Raw genomic sequence first — 19254 nt, 5'->3', positions numbered from 1 at the left:
TTGTCTGCTGGCATGCACTTGTTCGTTAAAGTTTGACATGAAAAATGCAAAAAAGCTGAGCTCCACCCAATCTGAGTGAGCGTCTATTTATTGCAGGGGGCAAAAGTAGGTCGCAAACATTCTCCGTGAACCCAAGTGCTTGGCAGCTGACGACGCAAATGAACAGAAATGGCAAACTCATGTGCTGATTTAAAAGTAAGTTTCTTCTATGAATTCACTCTTTTGCATTTTCTGATCTGCACTTTTGTATATTTTATTATTGATTTTATTGTAAAAATGTATTGTAAAGTGAGCACATGCAGACGAGAGGGAGTTCAATAAAAAAAATTAAAAAGTCAGCATCACCATGGCCGAACGCTTTGCTTGCATAATTACAATAATTTGGACATAAATTCTTGCATTTATAAAATGTGCATCAGTCTACAATCAGGCTGCAAAGATGAACTTTGTACTCAAACAGCACATTCTAAGAAGCTTGATCCCACAACAGGAAGTTTCTTAACACTCATAGATCTGATTTTGCATTTCAAAATAATGGTCCCCTTCAAACTACATATTTAACTGGAATTAAACCTCATAGAAAAATTTGTCCCGACATTATCACAATATTAATCCAGTCCAGGGCGAAACTCGACCGATTTGGAATTACAAGATTTTATTGGATCTGATGTTGCATTAAAAAAAATAAAGATCCTTTGAAATATAGTACATATTTCTTTGAAATTCTTCATTTCAGGTGTCTTCCCTGAAGGGAAAAGTGACCCTGATCACCGGTGCCAGCTCAGGTATCGGCGCAGGTGCGGCCGTCCTGTTTGCTAAACTTGGAGCTCTTCTGGTTCTCAATGGCAGAAATGTGGAAAATCTGAAGAAAGTGGCCGAGGAGTGTGCAGAGTGTGGTGGAGGAACTGAGGTATGGATGTGACCATCTACAGTCGCCTCTTTGGTCTTAAAGACTGGTGACTTACGCATCTACACAATGCACAGCCCTTACTTGTGCCAGGTGACCTCACGGACGAGGACACGGTGAAGAAGATGGTGGAGGATGTCATTGTGCGTTTTGGCCAACTGGACGTCCTGGTGAACAACGCCGGCATCCTGGCCTTCGGCGGCATCCAGACGTCAGACTTGGCGACGTATGACAGAATCATGAACGTCAACGTGAGGTGGGTGTCGTCGTGGAGATGTACTCCTGCCGGCTACATCGTTGAGGGAGCTTCATACTTGCTTTCTAGGTCTGTGTACCATCTGACCCAACTCTGTGTGCCTCAACTGATCAAGACCAAAGGCTGCATTGTCAACGTATCCAGCGTCGCTGGTCAGAGATCGGTATGGGCTGGGGATCTCTAACGCACCACAAACTATGATCCCAAAATTGTTAACTATTTCAATTTCATCATACTTTGGTCACTTCTTCTTGAGAACTGTTTGTTGTCGTTGCAGTCGGCGATTGCTCTGGCCTATTGCATGTCCAAGTCTGCCATTAACCATTTCACTTGCTGTCTTGCTGTGGGTGAGTTTGTACTGTTATCTAACGGTGCTCTTCTTCCAATGCACAAAAAAACAAAAGCAAATATTTGACTCTATATTGTTTTATATTCAGAACTGGCACCAAAGCAAGTTCGAGTCAACTCCGTGTGGTACGTTCAATGACCACGTCCAAATTGTTGCAGGCAGGGGACATTTTTTAAACCAGCGTGTGTTTTATTTTCACAGCCCTGGTGTGATCGTCACAGAGGTGTTCAAGAGCGCAGGACTGGATGATGAGGAGACTGTGAAGGTAAAGACATTGCCACTTGGAGGCTGTGGTTTCAAACACACATGGAGGGACCATGAGGGACACCTAAATTAAAAAAAATCTTAATTAATAAAGATTCATTACATGTTCCCGATGAGAGATGATGGCAATGTGAGATTCCAAGGAAAATACCCCAAAAAATCAATGATCTGGGCTGGCACCTGGCGAAGCCAAGCATATTTTTAGAGAGGGCCGTGCCCTTGCAAGCTCCACCAGTGTTACAAAGTTGTTTATGTCTTCTATGACAGTTGTTTTGTTATAATTGGTTGGAAGTCAAGCTGTGTCACATTGTTGGGTTTCGCTCTATTTTGATATTATCTTTTTTTTCCTTTTCAGTTTTTTGAAATGTGCAAGCACAGTCACGCACTTGGCCGAGTGGGTGAAGTGGACGAAGTGGCACAGTGCATCGCCTTCTTGGCATCAGATGCTGCTAGTTTCATCACCGGAGTCAACCTCTCCGTCGATGGGGGCTACCATGTCCAAAGTCCAGGGAAGACCGAAATGGAATAATAATAATAATAATAATAATAATAATAATAATAATAATAATAATAATAATAATAATAATAATAATAATAACACAATGTAAACATGTAAATCCAGGAATTTTTATTAGAACTCAAAGCATATGGGATAAGTTAGCAAAAGACAATATATTAATTAATATTGCTGTCCATTCCGTTCCATCCCTGTCATATAAAGTGCGTGCTAGTGCTGTGTCTGATTTCTGCCATCATGCAAACTCTTCAATGAAGTTTGATATTAAAATATATTTAAAAAAAAGAAAATAAGTTCCACGGATTTGTGTTTGTCTATCACTCGAGCATAATTATAATTTCTGACTGTATGACGTCGTTCAAACCAAAAATGCCTCAGGTGAGCCTTTAAAAATGTCCCGATGTGTTTTTCCATTATATTAATCACCTATTTTTTATTGATGATATTATTCATCATTAATACCATCTATTTTATTAGTATACATAATGCGCAACATTTGATGATGATAATTGAAAGTTGGACTATCGATTACGTCACTGCAGTTCAACCAATCACAGCTCGAGCCTGAGCACCACCCGGAAATGTCTTCGTTTCTCTGCTCGTGTGTCAAGCAAGACCACGTAAGTCGTGTACAAAACAGTACAATACAATACAAAGTTGACTTTATCTGACTGAATTCTCAAATGGCCTCAGACGATGCATACAAAGTAAGTTACTCTTCGCGTCTGCGGCTTCTTGTATTAACGGGCCACAGAGCTTATTCTAAAGTAGAATAGAACAGGTCTAAAGAGAGATGACACCGAAATTTATAATACTAGTATTAAGTCACTCATATTTGAAAGTATATGAACTTCTTCTATACTATTTCGTCTGTAATGTGTTTTTCTGAGTATTTTTTTGTAATTACTTAAACATAAAAGAATCCTCAAGCGTGAGCTATAGTGCCTTTCACAAATTCCATTAAAAGCTTAAGTCTTTTTCCATTTATTTTGTTTTTATCATTTAGTTACATATTCATTTTGATTCAGATGATTGATTCATTGAGATGTCTCAACTCTTCTCCATTGTTGCTGTTTTTAGGGACTGTGAAGTCCAGTGATCGCTCGCTACTTTGCGTTTCGTCTATCGCGGCTTCACTACATCGCGGATTTTTTTTTTTCCAATTTAAAAAAACATTTAAAAGTCAAAATAAAACTTCTAAATTGAGGAAACATGTAGGACAATGTAGTATTGCTCCAAATGTTCGTTTACATTCCTTTAGAAGTCCGTTTTCGCGTGTTAGCACGATCGCGAATTAGCATCATTCCTCTAACTCGTTAGCCTCCCCAGTACTTGTTGGTGACCGTACTTTGCAGATTTCACTTATCGCGTTAGGCTTTTGGAACCAATTATCTGCGATAAACAAAGGATTACTGTAAATTCAATCACATTCTCATAAATACAAGTGTGACATGTGTGTTTCAGGTGTCTTCCCTGAAGGGAAAAGTGAGCCTGATCACCGGTGCCAGCTCAGGTATCGGCGCAGGCACGGCCGTCCTGTTTGCCAAACTTGGAGCTGTTCTGGCTCTCAATGGCAGAAATGTGGAGAGTCTGAAGAAGGTGGCCAAGGAGTGTGCCGAGTGTGGTGGAGGAACTGAGGTATTGATGCCTACGCTTCTATATGCCAGTTATGAAATTCTCGAAACGTAGCTAGCGACTCATATTTTGCGCAGCCCTTGCTTTTGCCCGGCGACCTGACGGACGAGGACACGGTGAAGAGGACGGTGGAGGACGTCATCGCGCGCTTCGGCCGACTGGACGTCCTGGTGAACAGCGCCGGCATCCTGGCCATGGGCGGCATCGAGACGTCAGACTTGGCGACGTACGACAGGGTTATGAACATCAACGTCAGGTGGGCATCGTCATGGAAACACGCTCACACTGCACACACTGCAGTCAGTGATTTTTACTTTCTAGATCTGTGTACCAGCTGACCCAACTCTGCGTGCCTCACCTGGTCAAGACCAAAGGCTCCATCGTCAACGTATCCAGCGTCAATGGACAGAGATCGGTACATCAAATCCACGTCTTTATGATCTCACTTAATCAGGCAATGAAACAATTATGTCTGCTCATCATACTTGTACTACTCAAGCGACACATGTTTTAAAAAGTTAAAGGTTTTAGAGTGGATCTTCACCCCCCTGTTGAAATGCCAGGTTAAACGTTCTAGTACAATCTTTGCAAATCTATTGTCATTGTACGTAGTTTCCTGGCGTCCTGGCCTATTGTATGTCCAAGTCAGCCATTGATCAATTCACTCGCTGTGTCGCGCTGGGTGAGTCAGCAGTTTTATCGAACAATGCTCCCTCCATCCATGCACACAGAAAAAGGGCAATTACCAAAGTGTTTTTTGATTTCAGAACTGGCGTCCAAGCAAGTTCGAGTCAACTCAGTGTGGTACGTTTAATGACCACGTTCAAATTGCTGCAGGGGACACTTTAAACTAGCGTGTGTGTTTTAATACCACAGTCCTGGTGTGATTGTCACAGAAGTGCACAAGAGGGCAGGACTGGATGAAGAGCAGTATGCTAAGGTAAAGACAACAGCATGTTTATAAAAGCATAAATGGCCTGCAGTTATACTGAAGATGACAAAAATAAATCTAAATTGAATTTTTGTCCATCTCGCCAAAATTCCTCCTGAGAAATATTGCTCAATTAATTGTTTTATTGTGTTTAATAATATGGTGCTTAACATAATTTTACACTGATTCATTCACTTTACATTGTTTTCGATGGGAAAAATTAATCCGAAATGAGGAATTGTAAGGAATTGATCTGGAATTGTGGGCGCCCTCTAGTGGTAGATGAAGGAATCATTACAGTTCAGTTGCATTTAACTTGGTAAGTTGAGTTCATGTACTGTACATAGGATCTTTAAGAGATGTTTGTAAGGAAACAATTACTTTTAAAAAATCATAAATAAACGCAAACTAATTGGTTTAAAGAAAACAAATCTCAGTTGTTCCATTCTTTTGTTTCTCCTTTCAGTTCCTAGAAAAGTGCAAGCAGACTCACGCACTTGGCCGAGCGGGCGAAGTGGACGAGGTGGCCCACAGCATCGCCTTCCTGGCATCGGACGCAGCTACTTTCATTACCGGAGTCAACCTTCCCGTCGATGGCGGCCGCCACGCTATGTGCCCACGATAAACCTTCACTGTATAATTAGGAGATAAAAAAGTAAGCCTACCTCTGAGTTTTGTTTCCGAGAGTAAATAGTTGAGTTATTCCAAATTCAAAAGAACATTTTGATTGGTACTAAATATAAAAATGATAACTGTAGCTTTAGAAAATAAAAATTTATTGAACAAAATGTGGCCAGCTTGCATATTTTGTGAAGTATTCCTGTGGAGTACAGAGCAGTTGCAGCACCAGGTGAGGTACACTTGCACAGTCTAATGGGAAATAACACATTATCAATTTTTATTGTGTTTTTTAATTGTAATTCAATTGAATCAACCGATTACACACGAGCGTGGTTTGATGTATTTGATCTTATAATTCATTTTATGAGACAAGAATTAAGTGTATGCATTTTGATGTACTATGTAACATGATTTGCCTTTACAAAAACAAGTTCTGTTTTAACTAGGTTTTGATCGATTCATCGCAGTGTGCTCTACTGAAAGCTGAATTTTCATCAACTCATTAGAGTCTGCAAGTGTCCCTAATGTTGTGGCCAGTGCTGTACGAGGTAGTATCTTCCCACGTACCCGTGTGAAGATATCTGAATGACTGATATGATGCACGCCGTAACATCTATTGCACTTTATATTACAATATACAGTACATACAGTTATAAATAATACATTAGCGCATTTATAAATGTACCGTCATTATTTCTGTACAACCAGAACCAAAACAATGAAATGTTCTTGGTGTTTCCTTCCATCCAGGCAATTCAAAGCTTGGTAGCAAGTCACCGGAGAGGAAACATAGTCCATTTTATTCCAAAGGCGGATCAGTGCCAGAAGTCTTAAATGTTCCTGCAGTCCAAGCATAGTTTCTGGAGAGTAATCGGGGTACCTCGCAGTCCACAACTGTCCGTCAGGTCACCCCGCTCAGGAGGGCAGAGGTCCCCCCTTTTACTGAGCTTTATAAGAAGCAAACAGGTCCAACCTCGAGGTGATAACGTGATCCGGGTTCTGTGGTCGGTAAGTTGGATACTTCCACTATAGGGAGTAAATTTGGCTCCTGAGTCTGAAACACAAAGTGGGTCTGACGCCAGCGGCCGTCCTTGATCTGGGAAGTGTGTCAAAAAAGAGATATCGTCACGGTCCGATTGAAAGCGTTTATCTTCACATTTTGTCTGATCTAAAAATGCGGCTTGTGTCAGACCTGCATCGGAAGTTAACGATGAGTGCAACCGCACGACCGAAAATTATTTGGACTTTGATGTTTGAATTGAACGGGAGTGAAGTGTGCGCATACCCAGCAGTCGTCTCTAAGTACAAGCGGTTCCAGAAGATCGCCCGCTCTGATCTTCTCCCCCGTCCAGGTCTTGAAGCTCACGGCCTGGCCGTAGTATTGCAATGAAGGTCCCGCTGCCCAAACCGGCGTGTTGAGGCAGTGGACCGTGATGTGTTGCACAGCCTCGCTACTCAAAAGGTGGATGAAGTTCATCTGGATGCGACCCACCCCCATCTCCACCTGGAAGGTAAATCAGCAAATCTCTTGATTGGATTCCCATATTGTGCAACTGCATCAGTTTGAGCCAGGAAAAAAAAAAAAAAAAAAACTGCTTGTGCATTGACGTCTAGGTCCACATTTATTGAACCAACCTTGGAGACGGTGACAGGTTTCAAGCAAGTCTGTCCTCCAGCACTGAAGTTGCATGTGACCTCGATAGTGTCAGCATCACAGCCCAGATTTGGGTCGATCCAGTACGTGCCTGGAAAAGTAGCAGGAGACTATAAAGATGGGGAAAAAAAACTGCACCAGCGAGACCATCTGTCCAGGTATTTGTGACCCTACCATCATACATCCTTTGCTCGCAGTTGTAGAGGTCTCGGCAGATGCGGGCCGGATTGTTGCGCTGCCCCAGTGGGTTCTTCAGACTTTGGATGAGAGCGCTGAGATGCTCTAAAGTCCTGAAGATCTCCGTTCCCTGGTCCAGCATGGGAAGGTCTATATTGTGGTAGTTCAGCTTCAAACAGACCACAGCGTTGTTATTTGGACTTTTCAGTTTCAGTTCATGTATTTGGAAAACGGTTGGGATTAGTTCAAATTGAATGTAAATGCTATGCGATTTTTAAATGTCCATTTTTAAAAACCTCTCAGGCTTTGTTTCAGTCAGAACTCACCTGTGGTCTGAGTGGTGCATGCGAATCAATGATAACTTGAAAAGAAGCACCAAGTGCCTCCCTTGTCTGCAAAAATAAAACCGAGACATCAAACCATCACAGATAGTTTGGAGCATATTCTGAATTTGCCATTATAAAAAAAATCTACGTACAAGAGGAAGAGTAGAACTGGTGCGGCCCTAAGGAAAACAAAAATGGTGTCTTATTAATGAATTGCATAACATCTAATAAGTTATGTATGTAAAGTGAACTTACTGGAGGTCCCGGTGGTCCACGTGGACCAGGAGATCCCTGACAAATTCCATTAACACATTAGGCTTTCAAATATTCATGTGTATTCTGGGCATGCTTTGACGAGCACTGAGAAGATTTATTATGACTTACCCTTGGTCCTGGCAAGCCCTGTCAAAGATGAAATAGATCAATACTTGAAGGCAGACAATTCCAGAAAAACACAATTAGAAATAAGACCTTTTTGCAAAGCAGTTCTGAGATATTTCTCCCTTCTCATTCATCATAACTACATTTTTAGATGTGGACAATACGTGAAGCATATCCATACCTCTCATGAATGGATTGGTTATGAGCTCAAGAATTTCATTGTCGCATTTCATAGGAAAGTGCCAAAGGGCTTTAGAGAGCGGTCGGTATGAGTGGAACCTCCACACTAAGCATGCAATCCAGCACTCGCAGCTAAGACAGAAAGGGATTTGTCAAAAGTTTGTCACGCACCACGTCCCCCCGACTTCCTTTGTCACCTTGTAGTCCCTGACAAGAGAGAAAGCAGGGGGTCACGACAAGGACCATAAAACTGTCAGGCGGAATGTGTTCTAGAGATACTACGTACAGGATGGCCGCTGGGGCCGATGATGCCAACGGCGCCCAGAGCTCCGTCCATACCCTGGAAAACAAGGACAGGTTTAAGAGATTTAGAGCAGCGGTCCCCAACCACTGACTCCAGACATGAGCCATCAGAGCTAACATCAAGGTAACGATATCAACGAATCAAGGTTATATCGTACGGTGGTCGTTGTTAAATCAGGCTACGATACGTATGGTAATACCGCACATAGAGTTGTGTACTGGGTTGAAACTGGAAAGAATATCCAGATTTATTTACCATCAGTCCCCTTGGTCCTTTTGGTCCCTGTATCCCAGCTGGGCCCATGTCTCCTTGGGGTCCCTAGAGAGAGACCAGTAATCTATCAAAATATCAAAACAATGCTTGGATCTTGGTGGAATCCTACCTTTGGTCCAGACAGACCTAGCACCCCTGCAAATCCTCGTTCACCAAAGTCCCCCTAAAATATTACAGGATGGGTTGTGCAATGATTTCAAAATAAGCTTTCTTGCTAAATATGGTATTTCTGCTCACTGGTTGCCCTTTGGTGCCTTTCGCTCCTTGGTTTCCCCTCAGTCCCACACTGCCGAGGGTCCCCCTCATTCCTGTTGGTCCAGTTTGGCCTGGGAGACCCCTTTCACCCTGAAGGTCATAAAAACATAAACCGTAAATGCGTCCTAAAGGTCCACAAACGCACCGGTACCATCTGAGAGCTATTTCAATTTCTAGCCGATAAAATAAGTCTTACTTTGGATCCAAAAGAACCTTGAGATCCAGGGAGACCCATCTCACCACTTTGACCCTGTGCCCCAGGTTTCCCCGTGAGGCCCAACTGTCCATCTTCTCCCTGCTCCCCCTGAATGTAAATATAAAAACAGTTACCCCTAATCGGAGTTATTAATCAAGCAGCACTCCTGACCTTGGTGCCTTTGCTTCCATCTGTACCAGGCCATCCATCCATTCCATGAAATCCCTCCAGACCCTCCCTTCCTGTAACACCTCGTTGGCCAGGGAGCCCCTCAGGACCCTTGACAAAAACAATAAATACTCAAAGAACTGCAAGTGTTTCATGATAGTCATGATAGTCAGAAATGATTTTAGTTTCTGATAAGACTTGCTTAGCTGTTACTGCTTTCATTTTGCTAAGTTTCTACTTCTTTTTGTCGCACATTCCTTTTGGCTTTCTTGGACTATAATTTGTAAGATCTGTAACCGTTTTGTGAGTTTGAGTATTGCACTGTTGAAGAGAACTGAATGAATCTACATTAAGGATGCTACGTTAGCCGGTTAGCTGCAATGTTCTTCTTACTTAAGAGGAAGAGCGTTCCATGTGTAAGTTAAGTTTCACGAAGTAACCGTTGCCAGTTTTTGCTGTGTAATGAATGATTCCAACTCCAACAGATTTCAAAGAGAACTGAATCCCATTTTGGCCAACGTCACAGAACAGATTGTAGCCAAACTTGACGAGAACACTGGATGTACATGCATTTAACTCACCGGTGGTCCTTTGGTCCCAGATGTTCCTCTCGGTCCAGACTTTCCTTTCTGACCCTTGAGCACAGAGAGTTAATGTTCCATAACACAAACGGGAGTGCATGTTAGACTTTTAGAATGGAGCAACACACCGCCTGCACTAGTCAGCATTACTTTGAGATAAGTCCTTACTTGTTCACCTTTGGATCCTTTCGCTCCTTGTTCTCCTCTGGGCCCCGGGTGTCCCTGAAATGACCATTACGCTTTGAAAAAGTAACGTCAAAGCTCGCTGTGGCTTTAAATCAAACCAATGGGATACTTACAGGAAGTCCTTGGGCACCAGCTTTACCTCTCTCTCCATTAACGCCTAGTGGACCCTGCAAAATGTCATTTTGTACATTACGCTACACAGAAGCTTTCTTAAAATGGTTGGCTCTATAACTGCCAAGAAACACAAGTAGGGAACCAAGTTGTTTTCAATTCACTTACAAGGTGTCCGGGGTCACCTGCTTCTCCTCTTTCACCTCTGTTACCGGGAGGACCCTGCACATAGAGATAAAAACCATTTTAAACGTGGCACGGTGAGCTAAGGGCTCCCCCCCCCCCCTCAGAGAACGTAAAACCGATACGGCTTCACCTACTCGCCCAAACAAACCGCAGACACTAAAATATTCATTGCTTCTCACGGCCTCAAAAACGTATCTCTTTGTACAAACCGTCCTTAACGACGGCATTCACTCTCTCCCAAGAGGAACTTTTCACAATAGGAACTCACTCTGTCACCTTGGTGACCAGGGGGGCCTTCTATCTTGCTATCCTCCCCGTGTCCACCCTGAAAAGCAAAAGAGAAAGAAATCAAAATTTACCCTTGAAGGCTAACATTGCGAAAAAAAAATGATTTCAAAGCATGCCCTATTGGTTGTCCATTTCATAGGACAGGTGGTTTCATCCTTTCAAAGTGATAAAACGACTTTATTACGTGTAAAGAATTTTATCAGTCATGTGTTCGGCATGTGCCAAATGAAATTATTCATAAAATGACGAGAACAGGATTAAAACAACAATAATAATAATAAGGCCATGGCAACATCTCCAAGCATATTGTATGTTTGTATCAAATCAATTACATGTTTTCGTTTGGAGGGTGAATCGGTTCATCGATGTGGCAGAGTGATTTTGATTAGTAAACAAGAATTGCTATTATTTTCTAACAATACAACAATGGATGTCCAGATGGCTCCAACCCCCCCACGCAAAAACAGTTTTTTTTAATCTGCTTTATTGTGTTGTGCTGCATCGTGTCCAATAAACAAATGTTTGTATTCTTTCAATCATGACTAAAAGAGCCCAGTTACTCGGCTGATTGCAGCGTGAAACGGCACAAAGTGAATTAGTGCCCCAAATCACCAAGAATGGATACGTTAACCAACAACCGTTGGAAACTGAAATGGGTGCGGAACAAATGGTGTACCAATGTACCTTTTCACCTTTTGGTCCTGGTGGTCCTTGTGAGCCTTGCAGTCCTTTGTGACCCTACGACGAGAGGCGCACTCCATTACTGGGAGGAAGCTAAACCTTTGCTTCATTTACTCCTCTGTTGTCATAAAATCAATGAGTGAAAAAATATAATCACAACAAATTTGTTTTTGCTCCCATAAAATTCTAAATCACCTAGCAATGCTGATGACACGGCATGATTATTGCACTCGGGTAAATCACGGTGAACATTTTTTTTCTATGTCATTTTCTAGGGTGATCATTTTAATGGGTACCCTAAAAAAAGTTAATCTAGTTCTATTTTACACTGTCTGGATTAGATTATATCTCATTTCTTCTTTATTATAAACACACTATTTAGTCTAAAAGTCTTTAAAAACCTGAAATGAGTTTTTCCATAAGGTCATGAAAATGGAACTATCATAAAAATGTCACCTCATCAGTAAACATGCCATTTGACGGTTTTAGAAATGCCAATGAGATCATTAATAACACTGTGATTATGTTTCATTTTGCTCAGTATGCAATTTGTGTAGATGATGTGCTGCTGTGATATGCTAATGTTTCATGCAAATGTTCCTGCACTCTATCCAAAAATACGCTCCATCGTCTTTAGATTTCATTTCTCGTCTTTAGATAGTCCAGATACTGCAAAACTGTAAGCGGAGACTATAAATAGTCCAGTGGATCATTTCATTCTGTATGGTCACAAACTGAAGGAATCGGGAATCTTTTCATCCTCACAAAGCAGAATAATGTTTTTCTCAGTGACACGAATAGAAATCTAAGAAAATCCTACTCTTGGGGTGATTGTTTTATCACCTTACTGGAGGGGATTTCTTCTGAAAATGCTATCATTCCACACCTCATAGCCCGGTATTCCCGGCTCTCCCATCTGGCCCATTCTTCCAGGAGCACCCTGAGGAAATAAATCCACGTTTAGCACACGTTTACCAAAATCCAATTAAGTCCGTCAGTCCGACGGAGGTTTTAAAAGCTAACAGATGTTTTACCACTGGGCCTAGGGTCCCTCTCGCTCCCTTCAGTCCAACGAATCCTGGCGCTCCCTGCTCGCCCATTGGCCCGCTCACACCCAGGTAACCTTGGTGTCCTTTGGTCCCCTGGCGAGAGGCGGTCAATAAGCGGGTATGTCATGCGGGGTGAGAACTGCAATTTCCAATCGCAGAGCTGAACCTCTTTATTTAGAAGTGTCCGATCCCTCCTACGGGGACTTAAATGGGAAGGTGACGGCTGGACAAACCTTGCCTCCTGCTTTTCCACTCTCGCCAATTGTGCCCGGTTTACCCTCTTGACCCTTTTAAAAGTAGAATGACTTTAAGTGGACAAAAACAAGACGTTTTATTTGATCAAGCCAATCCAATCGACACTTACTCTCACGCCCGACAGTCCGGCAAGGCCGCTGGGTCCGTCCTCTCCTTTCTGTCCTAATTCACCCTTGTCTCCCTTGGCGCCCTCTGCGCCTTCATCTCCTTTCTCACCCTGAAAAGAGATCATTGTATAAATGGAAGAATTTATATCGATTTATAGGACCCAGGAGGATAGTCCTAAAACAAACAAGCAGAGCAGATGAGAACGCACATACTGTACAGTCATGACAAGAAATAGCTTTAACACGTTATTTTCAACACACACTTGGGGCGTGAAATTCCCCCGGTGATATATATTTTTTTTCCAACTTATTTTCACTTCCCGAAATGCAATCAAACACAATAGAAGTTGGTTGGTTTGTCAGTTTGTGAAGGAGTTACGTCACTAATAAATAGTTTGCCAATTATCAAGCCAGTAATTCAGATGAACTTGAATTCTGGATCAACTTATGGAGTCATTTTTAACTGTTGTAAACAGTTTCTTGCGCTATACAGAGTGATATTTTAGCTGCTTTTTTTTTTTTTTTGGGTGACACCTACTTAATAGTCTTTTAATACCTTCTGGAGGATTTGATGGAGATACACATGACTGCAAAGAGACTTGCAAAACTTGCTGACTCTCCATTTGTCTTTCACCAGAATGGAAGAATGAAGTGATACAAGAAGCGGCTTTTAAGTATTCCTCCCAACAGTGAGCAGCTAATGCTGCAAATCCCCTGCCCGGTAAGCTGCACTTTTACATCCAAAAGCTACACAGACGATTTCATGTACACTCTCTCGGTTGACAAAAATATGTTGTGTTTACTGTACAACGCTGAGCCAAAATGAATCTCTTAATTCGATTTGTTTGACTTGGTTTCTTTTGGCAATCTTTGATTTGTATAATCCTCTGTAGTGTTCCTTTTTTTTTTTTTTTTTTTGCAATACTTTCCAGCCGCGATAGCTTTTAAATGAGTCTCATTGTGTGTTTCTGCCACAGTGCCTTTCCAAGAATTGGTGCATACTGTACGTCTGTCTCCCTTTTAATGACAGTAAGCTAGCGGTAAGATTCAACTGGAATTGGGTTCATTCGGTTCTCTTTGACAAATTTCTTGGACTGAATGAACTCATGCTGAAACTGTTTAGTTAGCATTTAGGATCAACATAAACAGAGGTTGAAGCTACTGTTCCATTATTCCCTTTACCTTAACTCCATCAGGTCCATTAGCTCCAGCCTCACCATCGATGCCTTGCTCACCCTTAAAGGCAAAATATTCATTGTTGTAATAAGTTACTTCCATATTTTGACTGTGTAATATAGATGATACTCACTCTCTGGCCAATCAGGCCTTGCTCTCCGATGTTGCCAGGTGGGCCAACGTCACCCTGCGAATGAATGTCACTTCAAATCATAAAAACTTTGTATTCGCTACAAACTACATCCACAATAACTAACATCATTCTTATTTTAATACCGCGCTGAGCATTATTACATTCATAAAGGCCTCTTTTTGATTAAACTGTCATACTATGTAGGTGTACCTAATAAAGTGGCCTATACCTTATGTCCAGGCTCACCAGACAGTCCTCCATCGCCGGCTTTCCCCGGCGGACCCTGAACAGACACACAGACATTGCAATCATCAGCGCTCTGTCGTTCCCAAGCCGGTTGTGTGAACACACTCACCAAGGGTCCCATCTCCCCCGTCGGCCCGCCCGTTCCCGGAGGCCCGGCTGCTCCCTGCGCGCACGCACAAAGGTAGACAATCAATCTGAGCGTTTGACAACCTCTAAAAGTGACAGCAAAGGAGGGAAATAAATGTGGGCTTGAGGAGCCATATTAATCTGCAATGGAAAGTGCTTTCTAAAGCATGCACCGGAGGCTTTGGAAGCGATGGAGACGAGGCTGTTGCTATGGCAACACTGCTGTCTGGCCAACAGTAAAGCTGCCTCTCCAGGTATAGGACGGTGTGGATCATCATCTCACTAGTCTAATGTAACTCAGGTGGAAAAAGGACTGGTGGTAATTTAGGAAAATATGACTCACTGTATCTCCAGGAAGTCCTTTGTCCCCTGGAGGGCCAGAATGCCCTTGTACCCCCTAAAATACAACACCATATTATTAAGAAAGTCAACAAAAAAAAGGGTAAAAATGGTCACTTACGGGAAATCCATCAGGCCCAATTTCACCAGGCTCGCCAAGCTTTCCCTGCAACACAATGAGGCCAATAAGTGCAATGGTGTGAATTTTTTTTAGATACAGCTAGTTAGAAAATTGTTGACATTTATTCTGCTTAACTTTGGCTCAAAGTAGCCAGTGAGTCATGACATGTACAAAAAGAACCCCAAATATGTATTTTCTACAACAAATATCCTGTTTTATTTTCATTTACCTCATCCCCGGGGAGGCCTGTCTTTCCTGGCGGACCATCCGGACCCTGCAAAGAATAAATTCCCAAAAATCCCCCACAGTTAAACGTCGCTCCACAGCCAAGTTCTAACTCACAACTTGCATTTTATTCCCTCAACAAAGAGTTCCCTCAAATAAAGTTGTTCAGATGTTAAAAATAATCACGAACAAAAAAAGAAAACTGATGAAAAAAGCTATTTATGATTACTTTGTCTTTATCGACAAGATGTTTGCCCAAGCTTTTCCATATGTCCAATTAGAGAGCTGCTGTCCCCAAATAGATTTAGAAAAGGATGGCATCAGAAACAAACATTTGACGCGACATGAGAGAACATTGACCATTTTTAAGGTGCTCACCTTTAGCCCAACACCACCTTCTTCCCCTACGACACCATCTGGACCCCTTGGACCCTTAAAAAAAGAAAAAAAAACTTTCATTCACACATTGTGAGGAAAATTAGGACTTTCACGTTGCCTGACTGATGTGGTTTCAAAGATGAAGTCATTGAATCAGAGCAATTTATCTTCATTTTAAACAAGTCGGGCCGAGGAGACAGTCTCTATTTTTATTTATTACAATTTATCCCACATTGGAGACACTCGAATGAAGACTGCGGTCATGCAGTACACGGATAACGCCGTCTTTCCGTCATGGGGATTACTTGTACACTGGCACCTCTGAAGTTCAATCGGATTCGTTCCAGGAAACTACGAAAAAATCGCGGCCCGTAGATGCCTCCGAGCAAGAACGAGTGCGGAGGTATAAGTGGATACAGATAACCGTTGGCCTCCTCAAATTCCCTTTCCCAAAGCTTTTGGAATGGCTGGAAAACCTCTCGCAGTATTTAAACTGTTAATGAGGATTTTCATCAGGCGGATGACTGTTTTAATTCTATTTTCCAAGGGCTAGATGTAATTTTCATCTATTATAGTTATCAGATATTACATTTGTGATACCAGGGGAAGATTGTTCATCTAATTTACCAAATGAAATGGCTTCATTATACACGCTCGTATTCAATTGTTCATTGGGTCCACCCCGCCCGTCTCGCTGTGCGGCATCTCATTAGATCCGTTAGATTATGGCAAAGTCAATAAATGTGGCTCTCAAGCGCTTCTCCTTTGCCGCCTCACATGTGAATGACTGATAGAGATTCACAAGTATGTTGTGGCTGCCACGTCATGTCCAATCAAATGCAGATACGTATCTCTGATTTGACCAAAGTTTAGGATTTCATCTGTAAACATAACAGAAATGTATTTTGAAGCCTCACCTCAATGCCTTTGGGTCCTCTGGTGCCATGTGATCCCCTGAGGCCAGTAGGTCCCTAAAAACACAGGACTGTAAATACTCAATTTGGCTGAAAACCAGTCCAGGGTGAACCCCAATCTGAGCTCACTCAGATCAAGTTCTCAAAAATCCCATAACATGCTATAATAAAAGAAAATATTCAAATATTGCACCAATTCTTAAACCTTGAAACCCATCAGTGGGTTTGAGGATCAAGCTGGATTGACTTACTGGGATTCCTTCCGCCCCAGGAGGGCCTGTCTCTCCAGGTAGTCCAGTGTGACCCTGAACAAACAAACAAAACTGCAGTGATTCCAACATGTTAGACGTCAGTATTAAACTGCCTCTCTGGATGAACATCATCATTATCATCTCCTCTCAGATGCACATGGTTAAAAAAAGCACTGAGTGCCCTTGGGACAAGAGACTGACTGCAGACTTACGATTGACCCCGATTCCCCTGGAGGTCCGGGAGTGCCTGTTTTCCCTCGATCACCCTGCGGAAGGCCACAAGGTCATAATTACAACTTTAAGACAGACGTTACTACCTATTCAGTGGGTTCACTAGATTGATTGCAAAGATTGACATTTTTAAGACTCTTTAACAGTAAACTGATCAAAGTCAACATGTGTGATAAATAAAAAAAGAAGCAAACCATTTCTCCCGCAAGGCCCATTGCCCCAGCAGTCCCGATGAAGCCAGGCAAACCCTGACGGAATAAGAAAAGAACGCGCTTTATCGCTAAACAGAAACAAAGTTGCGATTCACAAGGAGAAAAGCATTTGTTTACCCTCTCGCCGAGACTCCCGACCTCTCCGCTTATCCCGGTCTCACCCTACAGTGAATAAAGTATGTCTCGTTTGCGAGTATGTTAAAGGACAATTACCATTTGATTTATGATCATGAGATGTTATAGCAAAAAAAAAAAACCAAGGCGCTAATGCTCTGTTTGTGTGCGCTCTGTCCTTCTGACCTTGAGTCCATCCAAGCCCGTAAGTCCAGGGAATCCTTGCCTCCCCGGCCTGCCCTGAACACAAAGTCAAAGTGACTCAGAGAATGTGTTGCGGAATGAGAAACACTCAACATATGTCCAGTTCAAAGTGACCATGTAGGTCCATCTGATTACCGTTGAGTGGAAAAATAAATCCAAATCTAGTATCTAAATCCAAACCTCGGAATCTTGGACAATTCTATATGTTTCAACAAAAACAATCTGGATACTGTAAGGACGGCACAGTTGGTTCACTTTGCATTACAAGATTGGCTCAGCTTTGTGTTGTGTTTGCATGTTAGCTTCATCAGGAATTAGCCAATCCCTAAAAGGATAACTAATATCAAAATGGGTTTTATCCAGTCAGCGCTCACCTCAATTCCTGCTGGCCCAGCCGGCCCGATGGGCCCCTCATCACCCTATTGAGAATCAAGTATCAAAACTGAGTGGAAGACACAGTCATCGATTGTTGATCGACAGAATGGCTGTCTCGTCTCACATTGAGTCCAGATGTGCCTTGTGGACCAGGAAACCCTCGTGTGCCTTGCCTCCCCTGGAAATGGCAACACTGAAAATCAATTCAAGCCACATTTGAGACACAATCTCTTCATATTTCCACACCACCGACCTTTGGTCCTTCTGGGCCGTTTTGACCCGGAGGTCCGATGTCACCAGGGAAACCCTGGAATGAACCCCGTGAAGTGAAATCTACATTATTATACCGCCAGTCGTAATTTTATTCCATGATGTTGTTGAAAACATGATGAAACATGATTTCATACCTCTAGGCCAGGAGGGCCGGCTGAACCATCTGGACCTTTATCACCAGATTGACCCTAAAAAGTATGATGATCACTAAAGTAACAGCAAAAGTCAAATGTGCCAGCACAATTCTCTTTCAAAGACTTTGTTACCAAATGAAGAAATTCACCTGTGGTCCTGGATTTCCACATGGTCCTGGTGTACCAGGTGACCCCTGGATGCCCTGTCAAAATACAACTCGAGAGTATTAACACTCCAGGAACTTGTTGAAACAAAGAAAAAGATCCAAACTAAGAATTTAGTTGAGATTGCACTGGACAAACTTACCTTGTCCCCTTTGAAACCCGCATCTCCGGGTTCTCCTGGCAAACCAACATCCCCCTGAGATGCAATTCATACATGACACACACAACAGCAACAATTAAAAAAATGGCAGTACAACATAAGTTTTGTATTTGTAATCCAACTCAAGATAAATACGGGATTTGATTAAGACTAAAGGCTTTTAAGCCTGTTTCACGCGTGATTAGACAGCTTATGTTTTTGGATAGTCTGCCAAAATATCCAACGGGAACTTTGGAGCTGGCCAAAGGCTGTCAATCAACTCAAAGTGACCTTAAACGACAACTTGCCACAAGTACCGCATCAAGAAATGTCTCACCGCTACTCACATAATCCATCACTGCCAAATACGCTATATATTGCATTCCATCAATTATAACCACTGCAAAACTACTTTCAAACAGTCCAATAACAGTGATTTAACCACCATTCAGATACCGCATGATCACTTTGTGGCTGCGAAGCAATAGCTCGCGGTACAACACGAAACTCTGCACAAGTCATCAAAAATGTCAAACGCAATATCTATCCACTAGTCTTCCAAAAAACATCGTCAAGTACGATAGCTGAAGCTTGGTTGGATTCCGAATATTATACATCCTAAAATATTTGTTGTTGGAGAGGAAGACGGTTGTGGTTGCC

The 19254-nt window shown here is 42.3% G+C and overlaps 2 protein-coding genes across 7 annotated transcripts in view; one reads left to right on the top strand and one right to left on the bottom strand.

Annotated features, from left to right (window-relative positions):
* The first annotated feature begins 64 nt into the window (after positions 1-64).
* zgc:101858 (uncharacterized protein LOC449555 homolog) overlaps positions 65-19254 on the top strand; it is a 48198-nt gene continuing 29008 nt past the window's right edge. The window contains exons 1-12 of one of the 5 annotated variants that reach the window (XR_011086587.1): positions 66-195; positions 3758-3931; positions 4006-4184; positions 4250-4343; positions 4541-4610; positions 4696-4732; positions 4805-4868; positions 5326-5514; positions 6231-6991; positions 7095-7292; positions 13476-13559; positions 14388-14574. Coding sequence is in view for 4 of the 5 variants with exons in the window: in XM_049762118.1 (XP_049618075.1) it covers positions 169-195; positions 737-910; positions 985-1163; positions 1233-1326; positions 1441-1510; positions 1601-1637; positions 1714-1777; positions 2132-2305 (819 nt within the window). In the remaining variant the exon portion in view is untranslated. Of the gene's footprint in view, positions 196-736; positions 911-984; positions 1164-1232; positions 1327-1440; positions 1511-1600; positions 1638-1713; positions 1778-2131; positions 2614-2850; positions 3001-3757; positions 3932-4005; positions 4185-4249; positions 4344-4540; positions 4611-4695; positions 4733-4804; positions 4869-5104; positions 5179-5325; positions 5648-6230; positions 6992-7094; positions 7293-13475; positions 13560-14387; positions 14575-19254 lie in introns of those variants that run through there. The other 4 variants (XM_049762121.2, XM_049762119.2, XM_049762118.1 and 1 more) reach the window with 4 other exon arrangements.
* LOC125993526 (collagen alpha-1(XXVII) chain B) overlaps positions 5619-19254 on the bottom strand; it is a 32533-nt gene continuing 18897 nt past the window's right edge. Inside the window, exons 17-61 of one of the 2 annotated variants that reach the window (XM_049762110.2) lie at positions 18598-18651; positions 18440-18493; positions 18291-18344; positions 18137-18190; positions 18008-18061; positions 17883-17927; positions 17491-17544; positions 17308-17352; positions 17173-17226; positions 16960-17013; positions 16748-16801; positions 16500-16553; positions 15583-15636; positions 15209-15253; positions 14980-15024; positions 14863-14916; positions 14503-14556; positions 14377-14430; positions 14148-14201; positions 14021-14074; positions 12841-12948; positions 12710-12763; positions 12462-12569; positions 12276-12367; positions 11439-11484; positions 10727-10783; positions 10441-10494; positions 10275-10328; positions 10144-10197; positions 9976-10029; positions 9398-9505; positions 9227-9334; positions 9013-9120; positions 8885-8938; positions 8758-8820; positions 8485-8538; positions 8370-8405; positions 8022-8039; positions 7893-7928; positions 7790-7816; positions 7638-7703; positions 7309-7480; positions 7116-7225; positions 6766-6984; positions 5619-6576 (exon numbers count right to left, since the gene is read on the bottom strand). In XM_049762110.2, coding sequence (XP_049618067.1) covers positions 6430-6576; positions 6766-6984; positions 7116-7225; positions 7309-7480; positions 7638-7703; positions 7790-7816; positions 7893-7928; positions 8022-8039; positions 8370-8405; positions 8485-8538; positions 8758-8820; positions 8885-8938; positions 9013-9120; positions 9227-9334; positions 9398-9505; positions 9976-10029; positions 10144-10197; positions 10275-10328; positions 10441-10494; positions 10727-10783; positions 11439-11484; positions 12276-12367; positions 12462-12569; positions 12710-12763; positions 12841-12948; positions 14021-14074; positions 14148-14201; positions 14377-14430; positions 14503-14556; positions 14863-14916; positions 14980-15024; positions 15209-15253; positions 15583-15636; positions 16500-16553; positions 16748-16801; positions 16960-17013; positions 17173-17226; positions 17308-17352; positions 17491-17544; positions 17883-17927; positions 18008-18061; positions 18137-18190; positions 18291-18344; positions 18440-18493; positions 18598-18651 — 3051 coding nt within the window. In that variant the 3' untranslated portion in view covers positions 5619-6429. Of the gene's footprint in view, positions 6577-6765; positions 6985-7115; positions 7226-7308; positions 7481-7637; positions 7704-7789; positions 7817-7892; positions 7929-8021; positions 8040-8369; positions 8406-8484; positions 8539-8757; positions 8821-8884; positions 8939-9012; positions 9121-9226; positions 9335-9397; positions 9506-9975; positions 10030-10143; positions 10198-10274; positions 10329-10440; positions 10495-10726; positions 10784-11430; positions 11485-12275; positions 12368-12461; positions 12570-12709; positions 12764-12840; positions 12949-14020; positions 14075-14147; positions 14202-14376; positions 14431-14502; positions 14557-14862; positions 14917-14979; positions 15025-15208; positions 15254-15582; positions 15637-16499; positions 16554-16747; positions 16802-16959; positions 17014-17172; positions 17227-17307; positions 17353-17490; positions 17545-17882; positions 17928-18007; positions 18062-18136; positions 18191-18290; positions 18345-18439; positions 18494-18597; positions 18652-19254 lie in introns of both variants that reach the window. The other variant, XM_049762111.2, reaches the window with a different exon arrangement.

The sequence above is a fragment of the Syngnathus scovelli genome, chromosome 3 (assembly GCF_024217435.2).
Source record: "Syngnathus scovelli strain Florida chromosome 3, RoL_Ssco_1.2, whole genome shotgun sequence".
Taxonomy (NCBI): domain Eukaryota; kingdom Metazoa; phylum Chordata; class Actinopteri; order Syngnathiformes; family Syngnathidae; genus Syngnathus; species Syngnathus scovelli.
This window is presented reverse-complemented; position numbering and strand designations above follow the sequence as displayed.